Here is a 26,231-nt window from a genome sequence, read left to right on the forward strand (position 1 = left end):
CTTCTATTATGAAGAGGGATTCTCTGGCTTGTAGAGAACTTCATGGAGCTAGCTGAGCTACAGATTCATCACTAGAGAGCAATATGCAATAGTTCACAGACTCAAGATAGCACTTCTCTGAGCTGTCACTTTTCAGATGAGCTGTGGACAGGCTGCACTTGAGTTCATCCTATGTGACATGGAAGCACAAAAAGAAAAGGATACAGGATAGAAGCTATCCTGCTTGATGTTTATTTGCCAGTTGTTTCCTTGTTAAGGAGGAGAGCCAGAGATGGATGACTGCCTGGAGACACTGAAAGATGAGGAGGAAGCTTTGTGGGAGAACGTAGAATGCAACCGGCACATGCTGAGCCGCTACATCAATCCAGCCAAGCTGACCCCCTACTTACGGCAGTGCAAAGTCATCGATGAGCAAGATGAGGATGAGGTGCTTAACTCACTTATGCTGCCCTCCAAAATTAACCGAGCAGGTAATTGTTTTGAGAATGGCTACATCTGCATCCTGATCTGAACCATATTCTTTTCCTAAATCCAGAGGGAGCCTGTATCCAATTGCAGATTATCAAATGGAAAACTTGTGTCTCATTTACAGGAGATTTAATGTAAAGAGGCGGGATCTGCTGCTGCTATTTTGATAACAATGACTCTTTGCAGTGCTGTGCAGACTGGAGCTCACGGGGTTCATATTCCCATCAAAGCCTTGGCAAATGTGTCAGCACAGGCAGCAGCAGTTCCAAGAGTGGGTTTTCAGCTGTCTTGCCATGCTTCATGATTTGTCACTGGAGGGTCTGCTGTCCCAGCATTCCAGCACTGCCTGGGAAAGGTTGCACTGAGAGACCAAATTGCCCACACTCGTTCAGTGTGGGCATCAGCAATCAGCACAAGCATAAAGAATACGTGGCATTGCTTTATGAGTTCAGATGAACTCAATTAATCAGGCAGAGTTTTCACAGCACGTTGCTGTGGCAGAGATGAACCTTAAGCAGATCTGACATCAGGGGTACTGTACTTGCTTATGCTGCTCCTCATGCTGCTAGGTCACCTCTCTGCTGTCTCTACTTAGGCCGACTGCTCGACATTCTCCACACCAAGGGCCAAAGGGGCTATGTAGTTTTCCTGGAGAGCCTGGAGTTTTATTATCCTGAACTCTACAAACTGGTGACAGGGAAAGAACCTACACGGAGATTTTCCACTATTGTTGGTGAGTAGAATCAATCCCAAAGGACCCTATTGAATAAGGAATGTCTTAGAGACTGGGTTTAATTCTTCAGGCAAGAAATGGAAATAAAAGCTAATTTTACAGTAGCATTTTGCAGTTTTTCAGTCCCCTTCAATACAAAATGTGCTAGCCACAGGTAAGGTATAAGGAAAGGAACATCTCAGTTGTCTGAATGAAGTTGAAGATCTTCAAACTGAATGCTAGGCATCACAAGAAATCTCAAGAGAACATTGGAACAGCGGACTGAATTACACTGGTGACCTACAGATGTGCAGCAAATTTGAAGCATCCAGATTAATGGTACTGGTACAGATTTGTCTGTCGAAGTTTATGCTATTTCCAAAGGCCTGTTAGCTCAGCTGAAACAAGACAAATGCAAAGGGTTCATATTCTATCCAGACAAGCTGTATGTGTGTATACTGTAATTCTGGTAATAGTGTACTGTGTAATACTTGTGCTGGTGCCAGTTAGATACACAAATGTGTATTTGTGTATATTCGGCACCTCTGTACATATGCTGGGACATTTGTTTCTTACTCAGTTCTGCTAATCCTACTTAAAGTTACTTTATTAGACACTGAAAAGCTGTTCAAACATTTTCAGTGGAGGAGGGACATGAAGGCCTTACCCACTTCCTAATGAATGAGATCATTAAGCTTCAGCAGCAAGTGAAGACAAAAGATGTGCAGCGCTGTGAACTGTTGGCCAAGTCTCGCCAGTTGGAGGATGAGCGAAAGCAGCTCAAACTGAACAAGATAGAGCTGCTGACCTTCCAGGAGAGATACAACAAGATGAAGGAGGAGAGGAACAACTACAACGATGAGCTGGTCAAGGTGAAAGATGAGAACTACAATCTGGCCATGAGATATGCCCAGCTGAGTGACGAGAAGAGCATGGCTGTGATAAGGAGCCGAGACCTCCAGTTAGAGGTGAGAGAAGTGCTCTGAGCTGCTTTAATCAGGAGCAGCAGTGGAGGATGCTGGTGGCAGCCAGCAAAATAAAACCTTCTCTGACAGCAGCAAGGTGTAGAGCTCTCATGTGCTTTGCTTAACCAGATAATTAGAGGTATTGCTGCACAGAAATGCCAGCTGCAGTGATGTGTATTAATGGCAGATAATTTACATACTTGGAATAGGTTAACAAAACATAAGTAAAACCAAAATGTTAAAAACATAATTTTAGCTTTTCAGGCTCAATAATGTCTTGAGGCAGTTACCCAGGTTTGCACTGCAGCTACTGGTGGTTTATTCAGAAAGGGTCACATAGAGCATTGGAACAGGTTAAGGCCAGTTAAGAAATACAGAGCAATGCTTCAAGTGCCATAAAATTCATGCTTGTGTGTGTGTGTTGCCGATGAGATGGAGTAAACAACTGCCCACAGTAGATCTGGACACTGGGGTTTATTTTTGTATCAATGATATCAGTCATTTTGCCACACTTCATCACAGTCCTTTGCTCACTCTCCCAGTTTGGTGCTGCCTTCTCTTGGGCTCAACATCTCTTCCCATTGGGATATGGCTGCTGGAGTGGGATGGTTGGGTTGAAAGTCATGTCAGTTCATGCTGTGCAGCTGCTCACTGTCAGCACCCACAGACACTACAGGCCAAGGTCCCTGGGCACCCCTGGCCTTTATCCTGTGCATGTCTGATCTCCAGGATAATCCCCCACTTTCAAATCTTTCCTCCACTCATAATCATCAACACCTTCTTCCCAGGTCCCCTTCTGTCTGAAGTTACTTTTTCTTTCTGGGAACCCCTCTTTCCTATCCAGAACTCAAAGCCCCTGTTTTTCCCAATCCAAATAGTTTAGACGCAAAAGCACAGTGTGTGGTCAGCCTCCCAAGTGTTAATCTGTTTCATATCTCTATTTGTTGGAGGATTTATGATGTGCCACTCTTTTTTAGTCCAGATGCTATAAAAATTCACAACCAGCCCATACCGGTTGTAGCTAGCTATAATAACAGGCTTCTGCTTGAGTTCAGCAGTTCAGTTGTGGGCATTCAACACCACGCACATACACCAATTATCTGCTGCTCCCTATCAGCATTCACATAAGCTGTTTCTTCCACCTGTAAGTATGTTTTCACCTGGAAGCGAGGTGTTTTCAGAGCAGTAAATATCAGAGCTAGGAATGATTTCTTTCCTCTTTTCACTGCTCTCTGGCTGCTCTAGATTGACCAGCTGAAGCATCGTTTGAACAAGGTGGAAGAGGAATGCAAGCTGGAGAGGAACCAGTCTTTGAAGCTGAAAAATGATATTGAAAACCGACCCAAAAAGGAGCAGGTTTTGGAGCTGGAGCGGGAAAATGAGATGATGAAGACTAAAATCCAAGAGCTACAGTCCATCATTCAGGTATAAAAGCAGATTGCTATGTTTAAAATTCCAGCCACATCAGCGTACCCTTCCTGTTTACCCAGTGATTCAGCAGGCTTCAACCACTCCTTGCCTGCAGGCACCTCCACACTTTCCTTCTATACTATCTCATGTACCCTGCATCTGCTCTCCTGCCCTGCTGGCTACCCTTCAGGAGTTAGTGTCTGGAGGAGACAAAGAAGCAGGTGGTGACAGCTCCCATCTAAGGGACAGGGATTTGACTATACAACAGGGAAAGTGGTGACTATTACAAGAGAAAGTGGCATGGTCTCACCTCAAGCTCAACACATACTCTTGTTACAGCACTAGGGAGCATTCGGTGAAACCTCTACCTGCAGAGCTGCAATAAACAGAAGTGCAAAATTTGGATAACAGCAGGTTCTTCTATAGCTCCCAGCTGTCCATAGTACTCCTTGTACATACATGAGGAGTTCTACTGAAAAAATAGAGTTGTCATCTCATAAATCAAGCTGTACATGAGAGATCAGCCCTTTCGAGGTGCAGCTCTTCAATTGCCGAGCATTCAACTCCCTGTTTTAGGCCTGTTGTGGTTCTTTGTACTGCTCTGTCACCGTGTTAAATAGCCTGACAGTGGCTCTGTACACCCTGCTTTCGGTTATTGTCATATCTGTGCTAAAATGTCTTAATGAAGTAGAGGGTAATAAAGGTTTCTGTACTTGGGTGGTCACTAGTTATTGGAATGCCTTGTACAACACTGCTGTAACCTGCACAGGGATCTTAACTAACCTTTTTTAGGGCAGACAGGGAAAAAGGATCATATGCAGCAAATTTAGCACCGTGTTACTCGGTGAAGAGCTTAGCCAAATATTGGGAGATATGGAAGAGTGCTCAGCACTTTGGTGGAAAAGTTTTGTGGCATTTTAAAGTAACACTTAGAAATTATCAATACAATGCATTTCAGAAATGGCTGTAGCCTCAAGCAGTGCCTAACAATTCCTATTTCTAACACAAATCCAATTCAAAGATTGAAAAAGAGCATAGTATAGAAGGTTCTGGGAGTTCTGGTCCACATAGAATCTCTTATATTAATTGAAATGGTCTTATAGCACCTAAAGAAATAGATAAATAATCATGAAATAGCTAAAACCAGGACTGAAGTTGAAGTTACAGTTGAAGATGTCCCTGCTCATTGCAGGGGGTTTGGACTGGGTGACCTTCGAAGGTCCCGTCCAACCCAAACTATTCTATGATTCTATGTAATTCTCCTAAGTGAAAACAAATCAGCAAAGGCAGTTTGCTTGAGGAATACTTGGGCGTACTTAGGAATACTGTGTAACCAAAATGTCACTGAAATCCCCAACTTACTGTCAGTATTTTAAAAACAAATATGCGTATTACTTGCACATTTTATGCCTTCTCCATCTTCCATTGATGGTTAATTTTGGAAGGCAATTTCTTTGTTGCAACCTGCTCTGGTAATCTTGTTAATACTAAATCTGAAAGAAAACATATTGCAGGACACTGCAGAAAATGAAGCAGTGGTACAAGCTACTCCAGGCAGCTTAATATTCTCTGGGCACAGCCCTGCAAAGCCTATGCATGCTCTCAAAATCCCCCTGAATGTTTTCTTAGGCCCTGCTCTTTGGCAATGGGTGATTTTTGTGCTCAGTGAGAGCTGATTAATAGAGAAGAGTTTTGAATGCAGGGCTTGGAGTGAAGAATTGCCACTGCATCCAAAATGGATCAAATTATAGCCAGTACAATAAAACAGTTCCTTCATCAGACTATTCTGACAGCAAGACCACATTTATTCATCTTTTCTGACACCATTGTAAAACATGAACAAATGTCCACCTCTTCTCCTTCTTTCCAATTGCCATACCAGGTGCATTTTCTATTCTTCTTGCTTGTTACTGTCTTTGTTACTCTTCTCCCTGCGATCCTGTTTTCTCTTTGCCTGGTCTGCCTCTTAAAAACATCTTTCTTCAGGCTGACAAGCGGAGTCTGCCAGATTCAGACAAGGCCATTCTGGATATTCTGGAACACGACCGTAAGGAGGCACTAGAAGATCGTCATGAGTTGGTCAACAAGATCTTTAATCTCCAAGAAGAGATTCGTCATGTGGAAGACTTGAGAGACAAGGTGAGAAATAGGATAGAATGATGGAATATCTCAGGCTAGTGCCCAAAAGACCTCTGAGAGCAATGAAAGTTAACAGTGTGTCATTTCTAGTATCTTGAAGAGAAAGAAGATTTGGAGCTAAAGTGTTCAACACTAGGAAAAGACTGTGAGATGTACAAGCACCGAATGAACACTGTGATGATACAGCTAGAAGAGGTGGAAAAGGAGCGAGACCAGGTATCTAACAGTTAAAGTGGGTAAAATTAGTAGCAAAAGCCTGTACCTCATGTGTCACTTTGGACAATTGTGGGTTATTGGACCCAAAATACCATTAAAAATCAGCAGTTGCAAGAAATTGCTACTTGTTGGAATTTGCATTACAGTAATTAACCATAGGATAATACTGAGTTGTTTCCACTGTGTAGCATTTGGGAAGCAGGGCCAAGATCTTAACAACAGCTACTGCAGGCTTTATATTATAGTGTCAAGTCATCTGGTTTGCACTCTGGAGCATTTTGCCACCACCCAAGAGGGAGTTGGAAATGAACCACCCTCATCATTGTGATTTTTAATGGTACTACTGTGGCACTCCTGGTCCTGACTGCTGTGTTGAGTGGTGAAGGGTTACCAGTTCTCAAGTCCCTGTTCCAAACACCTTGCGAACAAAATCAACAGGAGAAGGTATGTGATGCTAAGGTGCATAAGAGGTTTCTTCTCTCCCCTTCAGGCATTCCGCTCGCGTGATGAGGCTCAAACACAGTATTCACATTGTCTGATTGAAAAAGATAAATATAGGAAGCAGATTCGAGAGCTGGAGGAGAGAAATGATGAACTCCAAATCGAGGTGGTTCGGAAAGAAGCTTGCATTGTTAACCTGGAGTGCAAGCTTCGACGGCTCTCCAAGGACAATAACTTTCTCGACCAGGTAGGGATGAGGCAGACAGACATGAGTTCTTTATTCAAGACTTGCTTTTCAAAGCATTCTGGTGGGGAAGGGAGAGGGGACTTCTTTAATTCCCTCCATGAGTTACTTGAACAAAATAACCCCCTTCTACTAAATGTCAGTGGTGTGAGTTATTCAATACAATGGGGTTCAAGTTGTTTGTGTCATGTATATAGCTTATCAGTCTGGAATTCCATAACTTGATTATAAGTGGGAGGGAAAGAAATGCATAAAGACAATTTCTACACTGGGGTAGAAACTACAGATACTTTTGAGGAATGTGCCCCAGTGAACAGAAATCCCCACAAATGGCAATTTAGGTTACTGATTTGGGTCTGGAACATCAGCTCCTAATGCACTGGAGTCAGAGGAAGTTCAATCAGATTACTCTAAAAGGAAGGTCATGAGGAGTTGTACCAAAACATGGTCTCAAAAGTAAAGTGTTTCCTTCTTATCTTCAGAGTTTACCACGGAATCTACCCATCACTATTATCTCCCAGACCTTTGGGGCTCCTAGCCCAAAAGCCAATGGTCAGGAAGCAGATGACTCCTCCACTTCTGAAGAGTCTCCAGAAGACAACAAATTTTTCTTGCCTGATCAAGCTCGACTCAAGAGAAGACTGAATCTAAAGGGAATCCAGGTGTGTCTTAATATAAGGTGTAATGATATAGTGCAGGGACTGTTAGAAGTAAGAGACATAATACATGTTGCCGTCATGCCTCTGAAAGTGTGTTACAAAGACAAGAATAGATCTGTATATGACAGTGAGCTGTCAGGTTTTGCCTTGTGGTGATTTGCATCTTGAGGAGCAGATACAATCAGGCTTCATAGACCATTTTCTGCCCTTTCTCCCCATTTTGTGCATTCTCCTTGCTCCTGCTGCTCATTTGCATTCCTGGAGCGTTGTCAATAAATTGATTCTTTAACAGTAGAGGAAGAAAAAATGACATAATGCCTGACGTCCATCACCCAAGTATCTAAAGGTAGATAAGGAAGCATTGGTGGGAAGCTTGCATCAGCTGGAAGAACTAATAGAAATGGACACAATCTAGAGCAAAATTATCTGCCTAATTTAGAATTGAATTATAGCAATTTCCTCTCACTTAAGATTGCTAACTTAGGATGAGTTAGGTCCACCGTTTCCCCGACCAGCTGCATTCATACAGCTATTATCTGATTCTATATTCATGAACTGTAAAAAAAATACACAGTCTAATATTTGGGGGATTGAGGTTCTCTTTCCTCTGCATTTGAATCCTCCCTGCCCTTCGTAACTTTCCTGAGCTCTGGCTGTCACTATTACTTATGGCAGTAGAGCTGCAGTTTTCACATTACACACTCCAAAAGGATGCCTGTTGTGTTAATAGCTGCCTGAAACCAGTCCCAAGGCACCCACTTCACCTTTTGTCTCTTTGTTCCCCCAGTAGAATCTGGATATTGCAGTGTATTTGGGCCAGGCTTTTAAAGGTAGTTCGGTAACTAACTCTTGTTCACTGCAGCGGCATCTAGATACCAAATTGTCTTCTAAATTTTGGGTCCTGTGTAAAGGATGGGAAATATTTTGCAGCAGAACAGTTAAAAATGGGAGTGAAAATATCTGTGGTAAATATTCTGCATTTATGCTTATTTTTATCCTCTTTCTTTTAGATAAATCCAAGAGCTAAATCCCCTGTCAGCATGAACAAAACAGCTGAGTTTCAAGGTCAGAAAGAGCACCCATGTCCTTATTCCTTTTCTGTTGCTTTGTCTCATTCACTTAATCTTATTAAGTTGTGTTAACAAACATGCCAACCAGGGAACTTCTTAACTAAGTCCAAGTCAGTGAAATAGACAGTTTCTGTCATAGTTAACAATGTTGTTATTTAAAGTAGTCAAGTGTTCTACCTGGATGTCCTCTGCATCCAAAGATACCTCCACAGACGCACAACGTTACATCCCATAGACTACCTAAATTTTCTGTTTACTCAATTTTCCTTTTAGTTTACAAAAACTTTATTCCTCTGTACTGAAAGTCATTATTTTATTGTCTTTTTGCTGTTGAGAAAATCCTTCAAGCTCAAAAGACCCTCATCTAGTGATCATCTAATAATTCCTTTGTCCTTTGGCAAAAGGGAATGACTTTGAAATGTAAAGCATTGCAGAGGTTAGGGGAAGTGGGTGAGCCACCCATCAGCCAGCTGCCAAGTTACCAGATCTGTTGCTGTATACTCGTGTTTGTGCTACTCCCAATTCCTCTTATTTATGTAACACTGCTCTCAAACCAAACACCATCTGAGGCAGCACTTCCTTTATTTGTTATGTGCAGCAGCTTGCTCGCTGGTGTACAGAATACGATGGGAAACTGCTGCAAGATATTGCATGCTAAACAGTACGTTTGGTATCGGGTAATGTGCAACATTAGTATAAATTAGAGGTGCAGAGGAAGGGCAGGAGGCCACAAAGATATTCACACAGTGTTACCTGGGGCTGCTGAGGGATCTCAAGCTTCTCAGTCCGTGTTGTAATTCTTTTGCTGTAAAAAAAAAAAGCATAATTCAGTGAGTGAACCTTATTGCAGACTGCCAGATTCAGATGATGAAGTTATACATTAAAAAGTCCTTCTTTAGTTTGTCAAATAGTATTCGTAGATCTAATAAAACCATTCAGCATGGAGTTGAAAGAAAAAGCGAGAGGCTATGCAGAGTGGGGTGTATTTCTGTTCTTTGTTGGGAAGCTGATAGGGAAGTAAAGGCAGCCACAGCTGCAGAGCACAGCGTGCTTGCTGGAGCCTCTGTCCAGTAGTAAAAGGAGGGGGAAACAAGATAAGGTGAAACAGAAAGAACCCAAGTGTTGTTGCAAATCTGTGAAAGTCTGTATTGAAATTGACCTGAGATGATTTTATCTGTATTTCTCTCTATTGGTGAGCACAGCAGTCAGAGCTCAGGATGAAGATGGGGCTGATGCCAGCAATGGCCGCACGGACACGAGTTCCTCTGTTTCCATCAGTAACTCCATCAGCAGCTGTGAAGTCAGCAAGATTGTAAGGAGCCTTCAGATGCCCCTTGCCTGTCTATGACCACGTCTCTTCATGTGGTTCGGTGCTTTCACAGCTCAGTATTAGCACTTCACTAGCATCCCAGCTGTGATCACATTCAAGGCCCTTGTCAGAGGCTCCCTTAATCCTTTTACCAGCATTTTGTTCAAACCATGTTATTAGCCTTTTCCCAAATCCCACAATTGGTTTATGTTTATTTAAAGATATTTCAAAGGTATTTATGCCCTCTCGCTGTCTCCTCATGGCATTTCACATTTACTGTTAGAAGGAAGAGATTTTCTTTAAAAGCTGCTTTGAAATTTAAGAAACATTTCAGGGTGGGGTTTTTTTTTTCAGTTCTCTAATGCTTTTCCTGTCTGTAAGTAACAGTGAGTGAGAAAAGGGGTGCACATCACAGCTGGAAATTTCTGCATACTATAGCCAAATCATTTCTTCCCTGCTTGCTGTATCCCCATAATCTCCCAAGGTAGTTATTCCATTATACGTATGTGAGCACTGACACAGCAGGACAAGCAGACAGAAAGAATGCTCTTGCAGAGTGTTAATAACAAAGAACAAAACATCTTTCTAGAGGACCATGAAAAATGCTGCCCCAGGAAATTAAAATTATACCCAAGAATAGCCAGGAAAAAACTCCCTGCAACTTGTAATAAGATTAGCTTGGTTAGGAATATTCTCTGGAATATCTGTTGGATGTTTAGATGACTTATTCTACCTTTCCTCTAGTTTTCAGGAAGTTTAGTTTCCAGTGTACTAGATTAATAATTTAATGTATGGAGATCTATATCTTTCTTCCTCATTCCTACTATTTATATATATAAGTATGCTATAAGTATACATACATTTAACTTCTCATCTGCTTCCTCCTATATGTCAGCTATGCAACACAGACCACAGCTCAAGGGTAGAATGAAAATTACTTGATAAATCAGCCAGCCATGTGGTCATAGAAGAAAATACTGTACATATTGCTAAAATACTGGAATATATGAATAGGAATGCTCTTGTATGTACCATTCAGTGCATCTAGAATCAGTTTTTCTTACTGTTGTGTGTGCTTCACCATGCAGAGTACCACTGGCAAGCTAGCAGGCTAATGCTGCTATAGGTTAGAAATTATAGCATTTTTAAGACACATAAGCTTTCTGTTGCTTTCTCTTTTTAAAGCAAACCCTGAGGAATCGCAATGACAGTATCATGTCTACCACTCCTGAGCCTCCGGGAAATGATTCAATAGTCCGACGTGTCAAAGAGGACACTCCTCACTGCAGGTAGGTGGCCGTGCTGGTGAAATACACCTGGAACCTGTTGTCACAAGGAGGAGGTTAAAAAGAGCTGTAGAACATAGAATCATAGAATGGTTTGGTTGGAAAGGACCTTGAAGATTATCCAGTTCCAACCCCCTGCCACAGGCAGGGACACCTTTCAGTAGATCAGGTTGCCCAAGGCTCTGTCAACCTGTTCTTGAACACTGCCAGAGACGGGGCATGTCCTTGTGTCTGTCTCTAGCTAGAAGGCTGCTAGGACCTAGAAGGCAGCAGGACTAACTCAGTAGATTTCTCAAGGATGAAGTCCTTCATCCCTCATTTTGTCCAAAACACTCAGGAGTTCTGATGGTTCATCTGGGGTGAATGACACAGTGATACCACTGCTACACTGAGTTTTTTAACAGTACTGAAATGACAGTCACAAATGCTATTGAAGAATGTGCTCTACTGTGTAGACTGATACAGCTTCACTTTTTGCTTCTCAGCCCCATGCTACCTATGTCTGTGTCCCTGTCCTTTCTCCTTCACTCAGAGCCCCTCCTTCTACTCTGTAAGCTGCCAAAATAGAGCAGAGCTGCTTGAATGTCTGTATGGAATGAGTGGGGAGAAGTGGAGGAGGGAGGTGGGTTTTGTCAGGCCCAGGGCTCTGTATCTTAGCATAGCAATGAGGAGAGAGAAATGCATTGCCCTCTCCTTCACCTCCTGCTGCAGCTTCCACTTCTGGTTGTGCCATGGCCCTGTGGACTTCCCCTGTGAGGGAAATCAGATCAACAGGCAAATGGGAAATTTTTGGCAGGAAGGAGAGACCTTGCCTGCCTCACAGTTCTCTACATGGCACTGACCCCCTTTCCTGAAAGGTTTAGAGCAATGCAATACTTGGACACACTCTTTTGGTGTCAGTAGCATCAGGGTTTGTATCGGAAATATCAGAAGATACAAATACATTCCCTAAAGGTCTCAAGCAGAAGGAGAAAAGAACAAAGCCCAGGCAAACCAATTTAGAAGAAAGCAGTACATGTGGAGGGTTTAGGTCTTTATTAGATCAATTTTTTTTTGATCTAATCTTTATTAGAACTTGATTTAGATTTCTAATGCTTTTCAAAACAAATTCACCTCTGGCAGACTGCCACTTTTGCCTCTCTTTCTCTGTGTAAAGCTTTGCAAGACACCTTTCCACTGAGGGCTTCCTCAGCTAGTTCTCCCACATCATTTTCTACCCTGCCGAGGGAGTTTATTCTCATCTGCCTTAGCTTTTTCTCTGTTGTCCTCCAAGCCCCTTTTTTAAGTGTGTTGTGTTAATTCAAGTTGGAGAAAAAGGGTTGTTTTATTAATGGATATTGCATGTGCTTAACTTGAAAAGCCTTTGGCATGCCTAAACACTGATATATCTGCAGTGTATAACAGACAGCAGTAAAGATTGCATGGATACTATTCATCTTGTGGGCTTATTTCACTACGGCTTTGGCTATGTCCTGTTCTGTATGTTGCGACATTGGAAGACTGAATATTTTCCTCATATTATACTCTTTGCCACTGGCATATGAAAGAAGGAGCTATCCAAGAGCAGGGTCTGAATGTGGCCTTACTTTGCGGAGCTAATAATCACTAAAGTCAAGTATTTCAAGAGTATGCCCTGAAGTTCACTGTAGTTTATAACTTTATATTAACCTGCTGAGGCTTTTTAACTTGTTTGTGAAGATAAGCCAAAATAATTGCTATTTACATGTCATAGTGCAGGTTTCACAGTCCATCTGATCTTAATTTGTGTCGAAAAAGTGAGACTGAGATCATAATGTAATGTAGGGAAAGGTATATTATCTCCCTGCTTATGCATGGTATAAAAATAGCTGATTCTCCCCAGACTGGCTGCAGAAATTCACCCTTCACCTGAAGCCAACTATGAGAAATATCAGCTCCAAAGTAGACCTACAAATCATTCTGAAGAGGAAAAACAAGCTGTTATTTAAACAGCTTTGCAACCAAAGGATGTGCTTTAATGAAGTCCTAGTGAGGCAAACAGCTCACTCACTTGGCTGGACATCCCCAATACCCCCTTAAGAGCAAAATATTGGTGGATTTTAACTGTTTGTTTTTAAGGTCAACCAGTCCAGTTACCCTTAACAGGAAAGGTGGTGTCAGTGGGAGGTGGACTGGGACCAAAGCTGTGGCATAAGAGTTTCTGTATAAAAGCTTGCCATTCTGTTACTGTAGGTATCTGAGTAATCATGCGAGGTGCCATTAAGCTGTTATAAAATGCTTCAAGTACTTGAAATCAAGCAGGTAAATTACTCCTTTACTACTGCACGTCAGACACTTGCCCTACATTCCCTCTGTCCATCAGTAAGCTTCTGACATTTTTGATCTCTCATGGAGAAAAAACCATGCTGCAGTAGATACACAGCAGACACATTGCAACTATTCATCTCAGTGCTGAAGCAGGTGTGGTATAAGTCACACGTATGAGCCCATCAGTCAGCAGCTTCTTTTTGCCTTCAGCAAAATCTTCATTGCCTTGCTGCTGTTAGCAATTCTTCCTTCTGGACCTTCTTGCTGCTTCACATGTTTTCCATGTTGGCGACACATACTGTGTCTTCCTGCATCTTCCCTGGGCTCACAAATAGGTAGGTTGCTTGTTTTTTGCAGCTGCACCATTTTCTGATGCAACACCTCCAACATTCTTTTTTATCACAGTAGAAGTTTCTCCTTTAGAACTTCATGAAATCTCTTGAAGCTGGAAAGTGAACAGCTTTCTCTCTTCCATTGTAGAACAGAATCATAGAGTCATAGAATAGTTAGGGCTGGAAAGGACCTTAACATCATCCAGTTCCAACCCCCCTGCCATGGGCAGGGACACCTCACACTAAACCATGTCACCCAAGGCTCTGTCCAACCTGGCCTTCAACACCACCAGGGATGGAGCATTCACAGCTTCCCTGGGCAACCCATTCCAGTGCCTCACCACCCTTACAGTAAAGAACTTCCTCCTTATATCTAATCTAAACTTCCCCTGTTTAAGTTTGAACCCATTACCCCTTGTCCTGTCACTACAGTCCCTAACGAAGAGTCCCTCCCCAGCATCCTTATATAAGCCCCCTTCAGATACTGGAAGGCTGCTATGAGGTCTCCACGCAGCCTTCTCTTCTCCAGGCTGAACAGCCCCAACTTTCTCAGCCTGTCTTCATATGGGAGGTGCTCCAGTCCCCTGATCATCCTCATGGCCTCCTCTGGACTTGTTCAAACAGTTCCATGTCCTTTTTTATGTTGAGGACACCAGAACTGCACACAATACTCCAAGTGAGGTCTCACAAGAGCAGAGTAGAGGGGCAGGATCACCTCCTTCGACCTTCTGGTCACGCTCCTTTTGATGCAGTCCAGGATACGGTTGGCTTTCTGGGCTGTGAGCACACACTGAAGCCGGCTCATGTTCAGTTTCTCATCAATCAACACCCCCAAGTCCTTCTCCGCAGGGCTGCTCTGAATCTCTTCTCTGAGATCTCGTATTTCATGCTTTCTTTTCAATTCCAGCCTGGTTGAAGAGGACAATGACAGCTTTGGATATGATGCATTGGAGCTGGATGGTAAGCAAGATGATGTATAAAGTTTGACTGAGGGATCTATGTGATTAGCTCACCACCTACAGATACTGTCAGATAATTAACTTCTGGTCTAAGTAAGGTGGGACACATAGTCTGAGACAAAAATCAAGTCATAGAATTGTAAAAAGAAAACAAAGGATCAGCTGGTGGTAAGAATAAAAAAGTGTTTATTCCTGAAGAACGAAGTGGGAGAAGAAATTTCCTCCTACAGCCTTGGCTGGGATCAATCAAGCATTCATTTTCCCCTTTTTCCATTGTTGTCACTCTGAGATTAATTTTCATTCTTGTTACTCTTTTTAGACGACAGTCATGACAGGCAATCACATGGAGCTCCTTCGGTGCACTCTTCCTCCTCTTCTCATCAGTCAGAAGGCGTGGATGCCTATGAGCTTGAGCATGTCAACTCCATATTTAGAAAGTTCTCTCTGGAAAGGTATTTGAAATGCCAGTTTTACCTACCTTAGGCAAGGCGTATGGGGAAAAGCTGTTATGGTAGATAGAGATCCTCCATATCTATTACTGACTGAAGATATAATGGCAGGAATATGATGTCACAGGTTATTTGATACTAAAATCTAATGATACTGTACTAAGCAGTCTTTATATTGGCAGCAGTGTAAGTTCTGTTCGTATGTTGGAAGCAGTCAACTTCTTTATATTAGCAGCACTGTAACTTTATTTTGGAGCTCTTTCATATCGTGTAAAACAGTGAAGGTCATCCTGGACTTTCAAAGTCTTCAAGCCAGACAAAATGTTCAAGACACTTAAAATTATCCTTGTGCTCTTGTCATCTTGCTGCCACGGCTTGCTGGGTACTGTTATACACCTGAGTTACCCAGTCATGTCAGAGTACTTGAAGCTGTCCAGATGCTCTTCTCTAGAACTTACACAGTAATGAGAGAGATTTCTTTTAGAGTCCTTAGATCCTAGTGCTTGATAACACGAAAAATTTATTAATGCTTCTCATTTATCATATATACATTTAACTCTGGAGTGGTAGCTAAACCTGAGATAACTGACTGTAACTTCCTCTCATGAACACAGACCTTTTCGCCCCTCTGTTACATCAGTTGGTCGCATTAGAAATTCCTGCCATACTGTCCAGCGTGTAACACTGAATGGAGACAACCTCAATTCGGAAATCACTCTGGTTGGGGGCAATGATAAAGGGAGCTTTATTAGCTCTGTTAAGACAGGATCACTCGCAGAGAAAGCAGGCCTTCGGGAGGGACACCAAATCCTACTGGTGAGCATAAAGTAATCAGCACTATTAGATGTCTGTCAACATACACACATACGCACTCATACCATACTTTGTTTCTTCTTTCATCTCATATTAACAACAAAGCATATGACTCATGCAGAAGAAAATCTCCTATTGACTGAGAACACATGGGATAATAGTATTTACAGTCATCTGTACATACACTTTTGCAATTTACAGTAGCTCTGCATGGAAGAGATTAGAGCAACAGATGCATTCTTTAATGCTGTATTGTATAGTACAGCCCCTTGGAAAACACATAAGCAGGTGCTTCTGCTAAGTTGCTCTTTGTTTAGTTTTCTCTCCATTGCCAATGTTTCCAAACCATTTTCCTATTAAAATGCCTCCAAGGGGGAAAACCCCCTACATCTTATATTTCTGCACAGTTTATTACTGGGCAGCCTGGGATTGTCAAATCTCTATCCTGATAGTGAAGTATCAGAAAGAGATTATGACGCTTAAAAAAAGATGGTATAATTGACTCAGAGATTGAACCTGCACTGGAGAGTAATATTTCTTTCATATCTAGTTGGAGGGCTGCATTAAAGGGGAAAATCAGAGTGTTCCCTTGGATACTTGCACAAAGGAAGAAGTTCACTGGACAATTCAGAGGTGCAGTGGTCCAGTAACACTCCAGTATAAATCAAATCATGAAGGTAAGACCAAAAGTATTTCTCATCTCCAATAATCCCAGGTCTATTATACTAACTTGTCTGGATGAGACTGACAGAACCAGAATGTCCTTTGTATTGGTACAAATCTAAAGCATGCCCACTGGTGTTAATTATAGCTACTCTGTGTAGCTGCTCCAGCTTTTAGCTTTGTGACTGAGAACAAAAAAAGCCCATATGCTTGTCACTACAGGACTCAAAAATTTCCGTGGTGGGCCAATAATGACCTGACTCATAAAACACACTCAAGCTTATTTTTATATACATTTTTCTGTAACACAGTGTGGCGAGCTGAATGATCTTTATCCCACTGAAGTCAATTTAGCATTTACCTGGTGGAGTTGCCCTGTTTATTACCTTTGTGCCTTTATCTTTAGCAGCTGGAGTTCATGTGTGCTGAATAGAATTTGATTTTAGTGTTCATGGCCTGTAATGATAATTTCAGGTTATGGATCAAAAATTACATTCCTGGATCCATTTTTTACTGGTGTATATAAATTTGCAGGGTTTGCTTTTTATTATTATTTTAATGCTGGTTAGAGAATTTCAGCTCCATAGATCACACAGGAAGTGATGTCTTTGATTTTCTTTGATGGTTTCAAAGCTGGGAAACACTATTGCATTTTTGAGCATCAGTCAACTGCACATATAGCATGTTATTGATTATGACAGTGCCAATTACAGTTAATAATAATATAGGGAATAGCTTGTCGTTAAACTTGGTGGCAGAGCTCAAGCTGTACTTACAGGATGGAGCTACAGCTGTGTCTGCATCTTTGATGAGAAGTTCTCTGTTCATAGGTCGTGTAAAGGACTGAAAATGGAGTTACCTAAAAGTAATTATAATGTCATTATAATGAGAAATATAATGAGAAAATTATCACAGATTCTGATACCAGCAGCATGAGCTGTTTCTGAGTCAGTGCCCCATTAGTGTCTTTAAGGTGCAGGTCCATAAACTTGTGTGTAATAAGTAATTATTACTAGTGTAATAAGCACTCTGGAAGTATAAACCCTCTCTCAGGGAACCCACAGAAGTTTGTGCTGTGTGTTTCTCCCAGAGGACGCCCAGAAGTGCAGCAGTACTGAGGTTTGACCAGTAGTAATGATGCTTCACCCCTTCCTTCGCTGCTGCAGGTTACAGGAAACTGCTGTCGGAGCTGGAAGAAGGGCTGATCACATCGGGGGACTCATTTCATATCCGCTTGAACCTGAACATCTCCAGCCAGCTGGACTGCTGTTCCTTGTCAGTGAAATGTGATGAGATTGTTCATATTCTTGACACCATGTACCAGGGGAGGTGTGAGTGGCTGTGTGCCAGAGTTGATCTATTCACCGACAGAGACCTGGAGATGGGGACCATTCCCAGCTACAGCAGGTCAGTGTAGTGCAGAGTGACAGTGGCTGAGAGCAGTGGTTCTGTATTAATAACTGCTGTAAGGAAATAGGTATATGTCTTAATTTTTTGAGATAAGGCCTGGTGATGTTAGACTGTAATATGAGCTATAAAGCTTTAGACAGGAGACTCCAGATGTTACCTGAAAGAATAATGTGGGTTTCTCAAAGATGTTACCTGAAAGAATAATGTGGGTTTCTCAAAAAGTATCATAGGAAAATATGCCATGGAGAGTCTTTAATCCTTAACCGTACTGCAGTCCTGCTCATTATTTTGCTCCTGTGTTACTGTGTGGTTCAGTCAGTCCTCACTGCTGTTTCTATTTAATCTTTTCTGTAGGCACAGACCCATTGCAATCCAGCTTTCTTCTGAATGGTTTTAAAGATATCTTGATCCATGTGATTCCATCCTCTCTTTCAGAGCCCAGCAACTTCTTTTGGTGAAGCTGCAGCGGTTGATGCACAGAGGGAGCAGAGATGAAACAGAAAGCTCACATAATACCCTTTGGGCACTCCGGGTAAGTAGCTACAAACAAGGTCTTTTAACATCTGATACTCCACTGCTACTTGTTGTTCATTATGTTAATTTTACACAAAGTCCTGTTTCCACTCTATGTAGGTTTTGATTGTGTTAGCCAATGGGCAACTTATATTTGCTTTAAACAATATTATCCATGGCAAAGCACCTAGTGCTGGCACACTGTTAACCCTTCCAGCTATGAGGGAATATGCTTTCAAAGTTTAATATCTATTCTGTGTTATAGTTAATCCTTCTCATTCTTCTCTGCCTGTAAGCCTCTAATGCATCTTCATATTCACATAAGGAAGAAGCTGTATCCTTGAAGTCAATAATCAGAATAATTTCTTTCCTACAGTGAGCAAGTATCTAATCCACAGAGCTATCATTGTCCCATATTAGATAGACCTGTCTCTTCCAACCTACATGCTATGGAGAGAAGTGGGATTATCAGGCCTTCCCACACAACAGCCCTGCTGTTTCCTCAGTGAAAGTAAATTGAGTTTTCTTTCTTTAGACCCAAGAATTCCTTCCTTACATAATTAAAAACTGACTTCCTGGGGTATTAGTTACCATAAGTTACTTTCAGAGCTTGGGAGACAAACATTTGCAGACACTGTAGCCAGTGCGTGTATTTGATTTCAATCAAGGTTAAGTGTCATGTGTTCCCTCTGTACTCTAGTCCCCATGGATCAAAGGGATAGAGATCACTGGCAGAGATGCTAGTTAAAGCAGAAGCTTTGCATGCTATTTCTTGGTGCAGAAATAACCTCTTTCTTCAGCTGTGGAGAGCAGTCTCCTGTGAAGAAAGGAATGTGGAAGAGCAGTAACAGAAGTGGTGTTACTCAGTGTAGGCCATGCTATATCTACAGTTCACTTAGAACATCGCATTTCAGATAGATATCAATTTATCACTATCCTTTTATTGGGAATATTAAATGTTCTGTTTCTTGAATGAGATTAAATTTAAAAAAAAAATAAAGAGAGAGGGAAAGAAAAATTCCTGTTATTTTTCACTAGAATACATTGCAGCCAGAGGAGCCTGCACCACAGAGCGATCCGAAAACCAGCCCTCGCCTCTCCAGAGCAAGCTTTCTTCTGGGCCAAATATTACAGGTAATAAAGGTCAAATCCTCAATGCAATGTCTGAAATAGTGGATTTGCACAGCAGATCATAGAATCAAAGAATTATAGAATGGTTTGGGTTGGAAAGGGCCTTAAGATCATCCAGTTCCAACCCCTCTGCATTGGCAGGGATGCCTCACCCTAGACCATGTTGTCCAAGGCTCTGTTCAACCTGGCCTTGAACACTGCCAGGGATGGAGCATTTACCACGTCTTTGGGCAACCCATTCCAGTGCCTTACCACTCTCACAGTAAAGAATTTCTTCCTTATATCTAACCTGAACTCCCCTTGTTTAAGTTTGAACTCATCACCCTTTGTCCTATTAGTACAGCCCTTGATAAAGAGTCCCTCTCCAGCATCCTTATAAGCCCCCTTCAGATACTGGAAGGCTGCTATGAGATCTCCACACAGCTTCTCTTCTCCAGGCTGAACAGCCCCCAACTTTCTCAGCCTGTCTTCATATGGGAGGTGCTCCAGCTCCTGATCATCCTTTTGGTTTCTCTGGACTTGTTCCAACAGCTCCATGTCCTTCTTATGTTGAGGACACCAAAATTGCACACAGTGCTCCAAGTGGGGTCTCACGAGAGCAGAGTAGAGGGGGCAGGATCACCTCCTTTGACCTGCTGGTCATGCTTCTTTTGATACAGCCCAGTATACAGTCGGTTTGTGGGCTGCAAGCACACGCTGCTGGCTCATGTTCAGTTTTTTGTTCAGATTTCTCATGTTCAGATGTTTCTCATGCTCAGGTTCTCATGTCCAGATATTCTCAGGCTATCCTGATTTCCTCAGAAACCCCACGTCAGCTATAGCAGTTATATCAGGATTTATTCCTATCAAAAAGAGATTTAATATATGAAAAAGATTACTGGATTGTGTCTTCTAACTGCTCTTGTGATGTTGGATGTTCAACTGCATGCCTTCCATTACTGATTTAGCTGGATGAATCAAACATGTCTGCCATCAGAAGCAGAAATGTGTTCTGCTTGAACCACAAGGAAAAATACATTGAGCTAGACCAAATCCTCAAGGCTCTGTGAGATAAGGTTCCATCAGAAAATAGTCCTTTAATTGTAGGTCAGTGACTCTGAGCATTACAGAGCCTGTGGGTGAAAGATAAAAGTCTTGTGAAGGAAGATGGTTGTGAAAGTTAGCCAATATAGGAGGAGGAATTTCTATTTGGATAGATATATCCAAATATGGATGAGAAACGTGGATGAGAAATGAAAGCATGCACCCTATTTCTGAGTGTGAATATGTGCCATTGGGGAGGCTTTAGGTCTCTGGTACAGCAAAGAAGAGGCAGAGTTTTGGGTATAACCTGTGATAGATCTGTGCAAATACTCAGAGTGAGTATGTTACTCTGCTGTGGATACATCAGGGCTTGTAGCAGGGAGTTCTGTGAGTTAAAAAACATGCTGCTTAAGAACAGAGAACAAAATAAGAAATCCCAAAGGGGATTAACAAAGGCTCTGAATCAGATCTATGATATTTAAAGAGCCTTAGAATTCAGTCAACAGTTCCATGGGAGTCTTGGCTTCAATAGACGTAGATAATTCAGACCTCATAGATAAAAAGTGTGGGCTGATGAATACATGGGAGAACAAATAATGTAAGAAATGAGGTTCAAATCTCTTTGTTCACCTTTTCAGTTTGTCAGTAGGTCTGAAAACAAATACAAGCGTATGAATAGCAATGAGCGAGTCCGTATCGTCACTGGCTGGCCCTCTGGTCTGGCACGGACCTCATCTGAAGCAAAGAAGGTGTTGCCTGAGAAACTGGAAGGTATGGATATAAAATAGTAATAGCTTTTACACACATAGCACTGATAAAAAGGCTGGCGCAACAGCATGGCTATGAAAAATATCATAGATCTTTCCTGTTATTGGCATCTGTGGCCCACTCTGTGCAAAGATTCAACAGCATTTGTGACCCAAACTGATTTTACTGTAAGTGATTGGAGCATTAAGCCTTCATGAGGAAGTTTAGAACACTGAAACTCCCTGTTTGGTTGGCAGTTCTTCTTAGGTGCTTTCTTGCTCTTTCTCCAAAAGCATTTAACTCAAATAAGTCAACTTAATAAGCAGAAAGATTCTCTAAGCAAGTTAAACTGTGAAATAATCTCTTGAAAGCAAAAGGTATTTGAATTATTTAGCATTAGGTTGGACATCATACTACTGTATATACAGTCAAGACAACCCTAGCAAAAGAGAAAGGACTATGCATGTATGACTAAGCATGTAATTTCTGGTTCATGTATTTCTCCTTCTTTTTCTTAAAATACTGATGGAGAGGAAACCAGAGGATAAATGTCTTGCTCTTTACTCAGATTTGGATTCCAAAAATGAAATCAATAAGAGGCTCAGCCTGATCCCTTATAGCTTGGTGAGACCAATCCACTGTGAGCGCAGGCGCCCTGTACTTTTCACCCCCACCATGCTTGCTAAGACCTTGGTGCAGAAGCTTCTCAACTCCGGAGGGGCCCTGGAATTCAACATATGCAAGCCAGGTAATGGGATAAAAGAGGACCACGACTGTTAACCCTCAGTGTTGGAAATAAGAACATATGTATGCGCACACACGTAGGGGCACGCACATGTGATAGCTGCTTGAGGGACTTCAAGTCACATCAGGGTGATGTGAAGCTGTAAATTCTACTGTTTGAGAATATCTGAGATATTTGAATGTTTCTGAGACAGCCAGTGCACATGGTTACGAGATTCTGTCTGTGAATATTATCCATGTGTATGCTGTGTGGTTGCTAGGATGCCCCTCAGAGACTGAAATGCTGTGAGTGCTCTTTCTGTTTGCATACAGTTTGCATAGTGCATATCTAGGCGTTGTGAAATTTTGATTAATTTGTTTCTAGTATTTCCCATTATGAGGAATATCTTCCCTAGAGCTACTTTACAATTCTGTCTCATTCAAGGCTGTGAAGATTGTGCATCTGATCTACTCAAGAAAATTGATTTTCTTCCATGCTAAGTATTTACCATTAAAGCAATATGCAGTCCAGTGATTGCTGTAGGGCAGGATTGTATACAACGCAGCATTAAACATAGCTGACGTTTTGTTTTTACACTAATACTGAATACCAACCGCGTAGTATTGCAGTCTTGCAGTTACCCAGACAAACTAAAAAGCTAAGTATTATAATAAATATCCCCTGTCTCGCAACATAAAACAAAAGCTTTGATGTAGAGCTGCAATTCACAAGGGGGCCAGTACCACACACTGCAACCTAAGCCAAATTTTTTTGTAACTTTAAACACAAATGTTGGAACACTGAATCCTTGGGTTTGGAGCCTATACCGAAGAGACCTTCTTTTTTTAGCACTTCTCAGCATCATCCAGCCCTGAAATGTTCCTATATAACATTAGGCATGGGAATTGTATTTACTGTTTTAATTTAATGCCTTCATAGTGTTGCAGTAATTGCCCAAGGACTCGCTGGTGCAGGATATAGCTGGGATGCTCAGCTGTGATCAGATTAGGCTTTAATTGAATTCAATGGAAGAAATGAGGCAGCTGCTAAGACAATTCATTGCTGCTCTTTCCCTGAACCATCCTTACATCCCGTGTGAAACACCATGGGATAGTTTTCTAGGTGTTCTGTGTTGTTATCTTGATTTTGTTCTCATTTCTTTCCAGATATTGTAACAAAGGAAGAGTTTTTAAGGAAGCAAAGAACGGAGACTATCATCTTCAGCAGAGAAAAGAATCCAAACACGTATGAATGTATTGTACCTGCCAATATTGAGGCTGTCACTGCCAAGGTGCTTATAGTACTCTGTATCCCCTCGGTAGGCTGTCTGTGACACTCTCTGCAATGTATGTTTTCTTCTTGAATAAGGGACTGACCAATTCACTCTGCATGTTCTCTCTCTTGCCCACCTTCAATCTCAGATTTGTATTTATGCCCCCTCAAATGGCTTTTATTTGTGCTCCTGCTTTTCCTTTTCTTTTCATCCTCAGCCACATACTTTTATATTCTCGCTCATTCTCTGTGATGACCCACATTGACGCAGCAAAATATCCTTTCATTTTCTTTGCTTCATCCCTTATTCATTTCCTTCTCATATCATAAGTATACATGAATATGTGAAAGAATAAGAGATACAAGTGCCTGGACAAAAGAAAGTATAGCCTGAGATACATACACAAGGCTGTACAGTACAAAGATAACAATGTCAAAGGCAGAGATCTTATATGAAGTAGAGTGCTTTTGATGCACAGCATGGAAAAAGGAGAATTTAATGATTTTTTTTCTCTCACAACTAGTTGCAGTAGATGTTCTCTTTGAATAAAGGGCAAGTATGTGTGTTTGTGTATCTATGCAAAACTGGTATTTGATCATACTCTTCATCTCTAGATCAATCCATTTCTATTTTAAACCTTTTCAGAAAGCTATTAAGCTCAGCTGTTATTTGACTGACTAGTTTTAAACCCATAGGAGGACTTTGGACTTTAAATGTATATTTGATTAAAAGGTTTTAAATCAGTACAGTGGTAAATGAAGAGCTTTTCAGCTGACCCCATAAGGTATGGATACCTTTATCTCGAGATTCCACAGCAATGAATGTTCCTTTGTGACTGTGTGTTATGACTTTGTTTTTAGAACAAGCATTGTCTCCTGGAAGCTGGCATAAGCTGCACAAAGGATTTAATCAAAGCCAAGATATATCCTATTGTTCTTTTTATCAGAGTCTCAGAGAAAAACATCAAGAGGTTCAGGTAACATATCAAACCTTTTGCATATTTGATATTCTCTTTTTCAGTGCTTAATTCTTGAGTCCAATAATGTTCTTACTGAGAGAAGTAAAGAACCTCTTCTCTTTTCATCTGGTGCTTTTGTGTGCACTATTTTGTCCCTTGACTCCTCCCTGAAATCTTACAACCTGAGAAAGTAGGAATTCCCCAAATCATGCACTCTTTCAGTGCCACTGATAGCAATGAGCACTGTGGGAGGATAAGACTGAAGAATATGTGATTTTCTCCATGCTCAGCACTCCCACAGCATTTCTCAAGGTAATGCTATCTGGAAGAGGAAAGGTCATAAACGCTTGCACTCTCCCTACATTCACTCCTTATAAATTGTTTCCCCATAGCAAATATTTCTCCTTGGGGTCAGAGTGGAGGTAAGGGGATGATAGACCTGGAGTAACTGTATTTTCCACTGCTTTTATTGCTTGTATAGTCAATAGGAAATAAATTCTTGATGGGACAGCTGGGACTACAGGATTAACTTAAAATGTTAAGACATTTATTTTTGATCCGTTCATTTGATACAGGAAACTATTGCCAAAGCCAGAGATTGAAGACGAGTTTTTACGTATGTGCCGTCTTAAGGAGAAAGAACTGGAAGCTCTGCCATGTCTTTATGCCTCTGTAGAGGCCGATGCATGGAGCAGTATTGAAGATCTCATCCGAACAATAAAAGACAGGATCGGAGAAGAGCAGCGCAAAACCATTTGGATAGATGAAGATCAGCTATAAAAGCCAATAAGTCAAATAGGAGCTTATTGGTGACAAAAGGACATATCCAGGTGGAGCAGTTGCTCACAGAATTCTCTGTTTAGGTGCCTAGTGCTCACTCCTGTTTCATGCCTGCTGGCTGGGGACTTCCTGCTGGTGGAATACATCTACGGAATAGAACTGGAGCTGTGCGGAATAGCTGATGTCTTTGACGCTGGGGATCTAGGATGTGGGTCAAACCACAGCTTCTGACTCACCAGCATTTCTTAAGGAACATGTGAGAAGGACAAAAATCTTGAGAGAGAGCTTGGGGTAATTTATTATGTTAAAACTATGGATCTCATTTGGCTCATTGAAAACTTCTGATGAGATCAGATAAGTGGAATCTAAGAGGAATAAAATAAAACAGGGGGATTGGGCTAAAGGATATGGAATTGAGATGTGCCACACACATGCCCTGAAGTGAGATTCTGAACATGCCTGATCAAGGAAGATGAAGGCTGGTTGGTAGCAACAGCAACACTACCACTGGTGGCCACAGCAGCTCTGTAGCCGTGTGTCTCCATAACCACTTTAATGGAAGAGAATAAAATACCTATTATTCCTGGCATTAATTAAAATGACAGTTCTCCCTTCCTTTTTAAACCCTGGTTTTATTTAACAGTTTTGCAGGTTTCCTTTGCAGTTCTGGCACTTACAGGAAAATAGACTCCACTGTCCCAGTGGCACATCAGATCTTCCCAGATCTGCTAATGTTTCTTTTAGTTGATTCCTGTCTCTGCATTGTACTCATTTGTGCATCTCTCATTTTTAAACATCTTTTTACTTGGGGAAAACACCACAGTGCCTTCTTGAGACAACAGGTTTCTCTGTTTCACCACTGAAATCTATATATCTCTACAACATCATCTCCTGCCAACATGCCTGCTCTCAACAGGAGGGACCGGTCTGAGAAGAAGCAAAGGAGAATTTCATAAGCCAGTAATTGCTGTGAGCCACTCAGTCCTTGACCTCTCTGCCATGATTGACAGCAAGGAGACCATCACACTGTGCTGTGGCCAAGTAGGATAATATTTTCAGAAGTGTGGATGTGCCTGAGAAGACCACATTCCATTTTCAAAAGCACTTAACTCCTCAGAGAGTTGAAGTTCCACTGATAATGAGCGGGACTTAGACTCTTAAATCTCTTCAGTCTTTCAAATTTTTTCCTCTGTGCATTAGACACTGTACTGAGACTGCCAAATTGATTCAATAAAACTGACCAGATAATAA

General features: G+C 41.6%; 1 protein-coding gene across 1 annotated transcript; it reads left to right on the forward strand.

Moving 5' to 3' along the window:
- The first annotated feature begins 262 nt into the window (after positions 1-262).
- On the forward strand, positions 263-26,231 carry CARD11 (caspase recruitment domain family member 11). Its single transcript, XM_080618890.1, has 23 exons — positions 263-470; positions 1,064-1,201; positions 1,823-2,148; positions 3,391-3,570; positions 5,542-5,694; positions 5,785-5,910; positions 6,401-6,598; positions 7,078-7,257; positions 8,265-8,319; positions 9,527-9,636; positions 10,819-10,922; positions 14,445-14,497; positions 14,816-14,948; positions 15,560-15,761; positions 16,309-16,435; positions 17,588-17,828; positions 18,267-18,363; positions 19,383-19,478; positions 21,137-21,269; positions 21,814-21,993; positions 23,136-23,260; positions 24,103-24,218; positions 24,776-26,231. Exons 1-23 carry the CDS (start codon positions 272-274, stop codon positions 24,978-24,980), a joined length of 3,477 nt encoding a protein of 1,158 aa, XP_080475016.1. The 5' UTR covers positions 263-271; the 3' UTR covers positions 24,981-26,231.

Source organism: Psittacula echo (genome assembly GCF_963264785.1).
Source record: "Psittacula echo genome assembly, chromosome: 5".
Lineage (NCBI taxonomy): Eukaryota > Metazoa > Chordata > Aves > Psittaciformes > Psittacidae > Psittacula > Psittacula echo.

What these genes read in the sequence shown, in the direction of transcription:
- CARD11 (XM_080618890.1), top strand. Translation starts at nt 272, where the DNA reads ATGGATGACTGCCTGGAGACACTGAAAGATGAGGAGGAAGCTTTGTGG. An exon ending in GAGGACACTCCTCACTGCAG is followed by an intron (nt 10,923 to 14,444) that starts GTAGGTGGCCGT and finishes TTTCAATTCCAG; the next exon opens with CCTGGTTGAAGAGGACAATG. An exon ending in AGAAAGTTCTCTCTGGAAAG is followed by an intron (nt 14,949 to 15,559) that starts GTATTTGAAATG and finishes TCATGAACACAG; the next exon opens with ACCTTTTCGCCCCTCTGTTA.